The sequence below is a fragment of the Poecilia latipinna genome, unplaced genomic scaffold (genome assembly GCF_001443285.1).
Source record: "Poecilia latipinna isolate Pla-1442-1.1 unplaced genomic scaffold, P_latipinna-1.0 Scaffold1852, whole genome shotgun sequence".
Classification (NCBI taxonomy): domain Eukaryota; kingdom Metazoa; phylum Chordata; class Actinopteri; order Cyprinodontiformes; family Poeciliidae; genus Poecilia; species Poecilia latipinna.
The window spans coordinates 50066-58431 of NW_015114468.1; the positions used below are offsets into that span (position 1 = coordinate 50066).

The window sequence follows — 8366 nt, forward strand, 5'->3', positions numbered from 1 at the left end:
AACCACAGGTTTCGACTTGTGGTTATTTGCAACCACACACAATGAAATGTGCTTTACACATTTGTGAACCAGAGAGGAAAGTAACACATGGGCACTAAAGATGTTATTAAAATGCAAATTTGTAAAACCTGACATTGATTTGCTCTTAGCTTCCCTTAGTCAATACTGCAGCTGCAAGTCTTTTGGAGCATCTCTACCAAATGTATAAAGAGCCTGAGACTCTTTACACATTTTTAAAGTAGGAAAAACAAGCCAAAAATAATTTATATGAATAATTGCAAAAGTTTTTGTCCCAACTTCCACTGGGACAAAAATGTGTCGCAGTCTGATTTGTAAGTCTTACAAATACGACTGTGGCACTTTGACTTACTACATGTAAACGTTGCTTTCATCGCAATAAGGTTTTTTCAGGTAGAAAGAAGAAAAGCAAGAAAAAAGGAAGAGGAACCTAATCTGAATCTAACTGGGTTTTTAAAAATAATTTGCGTACTGTAAATCAAATAAAATGAAGCGCATAACTTTGCATAATATTGCGTAACATTGCACTATTCAGGGAGAGACTGCTCAGACAGCAGTGGCATGCAAACACATGTAGGTTTGCATGCCACATTTTCTTCCAATAAACGTCCCCCGCAATTTATTGAAATAGCAATGCAGTGACTATTTTTCAACCAAACTGTACCATAAACTTTTATTAGGGTAATTAAATCAGCGTATAGCTGAGACTGCAGAAACAGACAAAAAAAGGCCACAACATTTTCACCAGGGATTGGGTTCCAAGCAACTGATGGCCAATGTAGGGTTTATTAATAGTTACCTATCCTATGAACACAGGAGCCATTACATTAAAGGGTCACATTTTCAGTATACAGACACATCAGTGAATTGCATTTTTTTTTTTATTCTTGCAGGCAAATTGCATGCTGGAGGGTGTTAGAAGCAACATGTTGGGTCAAATTTCTGTATTTGTCTAAATTTACTCCCTCATTTCATGGCACAATCAGGCACACTTGCAGAACTTCTTCTACATGTTCGATGCGTCTCCTACGTGGTATTCATCAAACAAGGGAGGGCTCCCTTCTTGCTTCATGATGTGTGTGTTCGCTAATCTGTCAAATCCAGCCTTGTCCACCGGATTACCAGAAAGACAGGCACGACTAGTCACGCCAGAGATCACATGCCCAAAAGCTCCAGACTCCAGAGCTTTACACCAGCGAATCGGACACATTGTACTTTGTTATGGACAGCTTGGAAGCAGCAGAAACCCATCCTACAGGCCTCTTTGCAGACTGTTCTTGAGTTACTCTGAAGGCAACACACATTTGGAGAATCTGCTGTGTGATTTTGCATGGCTTTACCACTTTTGTGGGAGAGTTGCTGTCATTTCCATTCACTTCCACTTTTTTTATTTTTTTTATAGAGAGATGAACACTTGTGAAGCAATCTGCATGACAAGGTGCTGGATATTATTCACCTATGTCCACAGAAGTGGTTAGTTAAAACAGCTGAAATCAATTATTTGAAGCAGTGACCCAATGCTTTAGGGTGCACAGTGAGTGTAGTTTGACAACAATCCCAGAAAATTACACATTTTTAGGAAAAACAGGAAATGACATTGTTTTTCTGCTGCATAATTAGGGGTGTAATTGTAAAAGTAAGAGATGGAAAAACTGAGGCAATTTGCTTTTTTGTATATAATAAGAGACCGGTCTGTTTTTATAAATATATTACAGTTGTGAACGGACGCAGTTTTCTGATGCATGCCAGTCGTTTTCTACTCCGTGACTCCCTGAAAGCCCTGAATGGTATTTGAAATCCTCCGCCTTATAGGTAAAGCTCTTTTCTGACCAACATCCAGCAGAGTGTTTCACTCTCAGACAGCAGGGTTATTTTTGAATCCTGGAGTGACTGAGTAGAATAGGAAGTAGAGCCTTCAGGTATCAGGCTACTTTCCTGTGAAACTACTGCCTTATTTGAGAGATGTGTCTGTCTTAGATATCCATTAGGCATAACTTGTTCTTGTATTACAATATAGAAACTTAAAAGTATAACATTTGTTTTAATAATACTATGTACCAATCATTTGGCCTCTTTTAAAGCATTATTTAATGCCCTAGATAATTATGACAATAGGTCAAAAAATAAGTACATTTACTCATCATATTGTTATATTAGTATAAACTGGCTGGGGAAAAAGAAATAATGTTGAGCAAAATTGGGATATTTGATCTCTGAGCTGGTAACACTTTTATTTATTTGGTAGCAGTACTTTTATTCAAGACGCACCTTACTGGCAGTGCCGTGCTGGATCAGGGACCTGACAACCACTCCTGCTTTGGAATAGTCCTCACCGAAGCAAAGGCCCAGACCTACATGATCCTGGACAAAAAAAAAAAAAAATCCTTATATTTAAATGTAGTGTTTAAAGCTGAGAAAAATTAAAGCCAGATGCATCCATGAAGGGGAAAGGTATTGTACCTGGGGTAGCACGATATGCTCGATGCCATGTGATTCACCCTCTGCAGCGTCCGTCTTAGAGTCCACTGTGTCCCCGTCCTCCCTCCTGATTCTCTTCAGCATTTGTCCTGCTTTATTTCTGTTAAAATGAAAGTAATCTAACTCATCAAAACGTGATTTTATTTATTTATTTTTTTTTGTTGTTGTCAGAAATAGCAGGTGTGTAAATGCACATAACAGGTTATTTACCGGATGAGAATGATCTTGACTTTAGAGGGGGCGTTGTTGATAATGGTGGTAGCATTTTGATGACTCCGACCGTACAAGATCTGACCATTTATCTGGGGGGAAAAAAAAAAAAAAAGATAAAAAAAAAAGAAACAACCCTTGAGTTAGTTGTTTTTTGTGTTTTCTTTGACTAACTCTGCATATGCCTTTTCAAAATGCCCTTTGATTTTATGTGCAATAATAATTATTGAAAGCATAAAACTAATTAAAGTGTCTAGAAAAAAATTGTCCATACCCCCTGAACATTTAATGTCACTCTGCAACCAAGAACTTAAGCTTATAGCTTATTGGGATTTTATATGACAGACCAGCTGAAAATAGTGTTTAGCTTTAATTGGACAGAAAAGGTTTCCCAAATTTTTTTCCAGATAAAAGTTTGAAATGGATGGTTTTTGTGTTCATCCATCGCTTACAGGAGAAAGTTAATATCAAATTTATGTCTCAAACTCAAATTATGTTTCCTTCACTCCTGTTACAGTTCTTTTCTTTTTGTGATAACAGTACTCTTTTCTAAGATTTCGGTCGTTTGTTCAACTCAGCCAAATTTGTTCCCCATTTCTATTGACCTTACTTACCTCCAGCAGCTCGTCCCCAACATGTATTCTCCCATCCAAGCCAGCAGGCCCGTTCGGGTCTATTCCTTCCACGCAGACACTCATTCGTGCCCTGGAGCCCTCCTCGTTGCCTGCGAGTCTAATTCCCAAACCGTGAGCTGCAGGGTCCTTCTCCAGCTCAATCATGTGGAGCCTTCCTGACAGGCTGCCATAGCGCTGGAGCATCTTCTCTAGCAGGGAGGGAGTGTTAACAAACAGGAGGGTTGTTAGGAGGAGAATATAATGGCTCAGCCAAAAAGTGTGGCCGACTACATCTAATGACTGACACTTGGAGACATGTGGAGAAGCAATCCAGCCTTGAGGACAGTGTGTGTGCGTGCGCGCGTGTGTGTGTGTGTTGCTGCAGTTTGCCTGGAAGGGATATTTCTTGTTGTGGACTGGGAGGACAATGTCAGGGTTTCTGTTCGTTGCACATATATAATATAATTGTGCTGTGTGTGCATGTGTGTGTGTGTGAATATGAACTTCCATGACGATATACCAGTGGATACATGTCTATATGTGCATGAGTTGTAACTTGTGGCTGTTAGCGAACATTTTAATGCACGTACATGCTCTCGCTTATAAACACATGTTCAAATTAATATTTTAAGTTACCTTAAAGTTACCCGCTGGCGTCTGCATAATCCAGCTTTTTGAAATTTTATGGGGGAAAAAACGAGGTCTTGTGTTACTGACAAAAAGAGAGCTGTGATGAGTATTGACTGCCAGGGTTCCATAACCCTGGCATTTATGGGGCAGGGCATCAGCAATTTTATAAAAAACAAAAAAATTATTACTTCTTCACCGAATACATGCGCTTGAAATTAAAGGCAGGATTTTTCTGAACATGTCGGTGTTATTTTATGACTTCTTACACATTTTCCAAGGGGTGCCAAACAATATGACTGGCACTGAGGTTTGTATGCGAGAATGCCTTCCTGCTATTTCTGTTTTTGAAGCAGGTGCAAAAAGAGGATAGAGGAAACAAAACTGTGTCATATTCCGTCACTGAAGACAGCTCCATGAATTATGCGCCTTCTGAATGCTGCCTGTAGCCAGAATTATAACCTTTATTTAAGGAAAGGATCAAGGTGGCCACTAAGATAGCTCCAGGTCATAACATTCATTTCCACCAAAGGAACAAAAGAGTAATCGGCCAGATCACTGCTCTAGCCAGCTGGTCTCCCGTGTAAATGTCAGAAAAATATGTCCATGTCTAAACTGTGTAAATTCATTGTCTGTGAGCATCACAAGTGCAATCTCCTCCAGAGTTATTTATGTCTTAGTGGGTTTGCAGTAGGGTTAGATATCAAGACAGTTTTTGTGTATATGTTGTATTATAAATCTGTCAGAGCACCATACACTGGTGTAAGAATATAACTTATCTCAATATCAGAGAGGCGACTTCAGTTGAAAAGTTTATGTAACAGGGAGACTTTAAAAAAGGCAAAAATATTTCCATCCAATCATATTAACAAATATGTTAATATTAATTTATGCCTTTAGAGCAGGGGTCCCCAAACTTTTTTCCTGTGAGGGCCACATGACTTTTCCCTTCTCTGGTGGGGGGCCGGAGTCAGTTTGCAACAGAAAAAGTGTGACGATTGCAGGAGTGCCAAAATGTATAAATTTATTGTTTTCTAGAAAGCACAATCAAATAACCCTCTCTGGGTTCTTCACAGAAAAAATCCAGGAAATAACACTATTTATGAATTAAATACCAGTATATGAAAAAAAAAAAATCTAAATGTTCTCAGGTATTGTTCAGGGGGCCGGACCAAATGTGGAGGCGGGCCGGATCTGGCCCGCGGGCCATAGTTTGGGGACCACTGCTTTAGAGAATCGACAGGAAACACTATAGTCAAACCAACAAAATAACAATCCCAAAATTGTTTCACTTTTTGGAGCTTGCTCACATTACAAATTAAATTTCATCATTTTCACATTACACCACAATTCTAATGACGATAATTACTTTTTTGAAAGATAATACGATAATGCTTTGCTTTGTGAGATTCTGTTTTGCAAATAATTTGAAGTTTTCACTTCAATTGACTTTAAAACGTAACCTCTGACTTCTCTTCTGTGTCCTTGTGTAAGGAAAAGGAAAAACAAAAAAATATAGATTTCTGCTTTTGTTTTTAATTTTGTCAGTTTTAGTCCTCCACAGTCCTTTGGTCTTCATGATGATCTTTGATCCCTCATGTTCTCTAATAAACCTCCAAGGTTTTCAGAGATTTTTGCTAAAATTAAATTACACACTAGTTGAGGAGAGGAGGTTGAGAGGGCATCCTGTATACAGAAGCTGTTAGTCCTTGGTGCCGTCTCTGGGATTCGATTCCTGACCCTGGATTGTAGCTTCATGTCACTTCCCTTTCTCTCTCTCTCTCTCTCTCTTCCCATTTTTGACTAATACATCAATATTAGTCAAAAATGTCACTAATACCAAAAAAAAAAAAAAGAAAAAAAAAAAGAAAAGAAATCACTCACTAATATACTATATTTACTATTTAGGGGTTTGGAGAAGCTATTTTATTTAGGGATGAATACAGATATACACTACATCTGTCAGATTTAAACTCGTAAAAATAAAAAAAGAATAAAAATAAATAAATTTGAGCTATTTATAATTTTCTTGTCACTTCAGTATGCCATACTTTGCATTGCTGTATCAAATCCCAAGTGTGGCCATGCAATAAAAAGTTTGAGGAGTGGGAGTAGTTTTCGAGGTTCGATATCAGCATGTGCTCGTTCTCTCTGGAGCTTTGAGAGGGTGGCGGTACTCCCCCAGGCTTTTGGGCAGCGGGCCTATTTATGTCTGCATGACGTCTTTATGATGCACACTTACTCCTGCCGGTGTCGTCTCCGTCCTCGGCTGCCGCATCGGCTGCTGTTGTGACATTTACGGGGCTTCGCCGATCCATTCTATCGGATGTCGGCGATGGGGCCTTGGGGAGAAGTTTTTGCATTATTGAAAAGGCAGAGTTTGAGATGCCTCAGGGGCCCTTCAGGCATGAGCTGAATGACCCCTGAGGCTTGTTCCATGTGCTTGATGAAGCAGAGGGAAACGCTGGTGAACAAGATGAATTAATGAACAAAGTTTTTAATGCCAGCTATAAATAACATGAAAGATGGCCAGAAGAATCATGCATTATTTGTAGCAGATGCACAAGTACATGGGAAGATAACTTCAAAAGAGCGTGCTGTCTATTTAGGGTTATGCATCTGCATCAAAGCAAAAAAAAAAAGACTTTTTAGCAAACAAGGTAGCTGCAAGGGACTTTGAACCATAGGGGTTCTCTTTACACATGTGCACATTAATTACTTTCTTGCAAGTTAGTTTGATGCAAACGCAAGGCTTCTTTTGAGATGTTGCAGTAAAAGTCACGCATGCACACTCACACTAAACGATGCACCAACCTTAAAGGGGGTGGGGGTGAAGGGGTTCGCAGGGGAAAGACTGAGGAACAGACTGCTGAGAGTCTCTGCCTCCTAAGATCATGGGAGGAAACACAGATACAGCTCTACGCATTGCTGCACAAATCGCACACTAAAAAAAAAAAAAAACATTTTGGAAAATTCTGAGTAGGTGTTAATGACTCATCACTCTTTATATAAAATGCAGTGCGTGTCACTCAATAAACTGCTGAATCTGCTACAGTGTGGGGGCTGACATTCACTTTAAGCAGGTGAGTTTTGTTCGGAGTTTCAATATTTACTGCAGTACCTGCTCTTTACCTCTGCAGGGCAGTGTTTGGTTTATGTTTAGAAGCGTAATTTAATCAGCCTATGATGGCGCTTTATGTCAAAGCACGATTGTAAAGGTATGTCGTTCCCTAATACCTACAGCTCTTGTCATATTTCTTGGCTTGGAAAGTCTATGGAAACATCCGAGAACTTAATGACATTGTTATTACATTATTATAATTATTATAAGGTGGATAAAATAAAAATGAAGGGGCGTCCTGGTTCTGCTTCTTCGCGCTTCCTCATTTTTCTTCAGTGCATTTTTGAAGTATCGGACTGGCTCTCAAAATCAAAGAACTCTGATTCGAACTCGGAAGCAAATAAACCTGATCGACAGAAGCTGAAGAAAGAATCAAACTTTCCACCTAAGTATACATTCAAAGCCAAAAAATCACAGTGTGACAGTTCACCTAGGCAGCGAACCTGCCTTACCTTGTTGTTGTGTGAGTCGCACAGCGGTGTAGGAGATAGTCTTTCATGATTGATGGGATTGGGAGACTGTAAGAGAAATACAAGATGCAGAGTGGGCGGATGGAAACCTATATGACTACGAGACATGAATACAATTTTGATTACATTATCAGTAAAAGATACCTTTATTTAATATGTTATCTGTCAAGCAGCCGTCATGATTTCAGGTTTCAAATATTGATGCAAGTTTGTTGGAGCGTACCAGTGTGACATACACTGAAGAATGTGTGTAGTGCTTGTGTCAAGGTTAAATGTTTCGGAGCGGCTGTACCTGGGTTCTGTCCAGACCGGACTGAACCAGAAGCTGCACAGTGTCACCTGCCCTGCGGATGGCTTCTACTGCCTGCTCATGGCTGGCATCTCTCAGGTCCACGCCACTCACCTTGGCCAAGAAAAAAAAACATCCAAGCTAGATTATCATTATCATTTGATTAGAAAAAAAAAAAAAAAAAAAAAAAAAAAAAACAACAGAAAAACTATGCGTGTTGCTGAAGAAATTCCTGATTTGCTGAGGAAGTTCACCTGTTAACTGGACCTGTGAACACACAGGTATAATAAAATAACTCCAAAGAGTTCAAAATCATCAATTTGACATCCATAGTTCAGCTACTCAAAGAATTTGCTCTTCATCAGTTGACCACATGTTCCACTCCTTCTGTAGATCTTGTCAACTCCAGACATCTTAAATAGTCCAACTGCAGAGTTTGGCCTAATAAGTGTTACTTGTGTGTGTGTGTGTGTGTGTGTGTTTTTTTTTTTTTTTTTTTTTTTAATTTTCCCCCACTTTGTGGGTTTTTTACGTGTTTT

At 39.2% G+C, this 8366-nt stretch overlaps 1 protein-coding gene across 8 annotated transcripts in view; it reads right to left on the reverse strand.

The window, feature by feature from the left end:
• LOC106934743 (multiple PDZ domain protein-like) overlaps positions 1 to 8366 on the reverse strand; it is a 69601-nt gene that overhangs the window by 13437 nt on the left and 47798 nt on the right. For 6 of the 8 annotated variants that reach the window (XM_015014838.1, XM_015014836.1, XM_015014837.1 and 3 more), the window contains exons 24-31: positions 7831 to 7941; positions 7521 to 7586; positions 6762 to 6833; positions 6190 to 6289; positions 3321 to 3529; positions 2707 to 2798; positions 2479 to 2596; positions 2287 to 2379 (exon numbers count right to left, since the gene is read on the reverse strand). In XM_015014838.1, coding sequence (XP_014870324.1) covers positions 2287 to 2379; positions 2479 to 2596; positions 2707 to 2798; positions 3321 to 3529; positions 6190 to 6289; positions 6762 to 6833; positions 7521 to 7586; positions 7831 to 7941 — 861 coding nt within the window. The remainder of the gene's footprint in view (positions 1 to 2286; positions 2380 to 2478; positions 2597 to 2706; positions 2799 to 3320; positions 3530 to 6189; positions 6290 to 6761; positions 6834 to 7520; positions 7587 to 7830; positions 7942 to 8366) is intronic. The other 2 variants (XM_015014841.1, XM_015014839.1) reach the window with 2 other exon arrangements.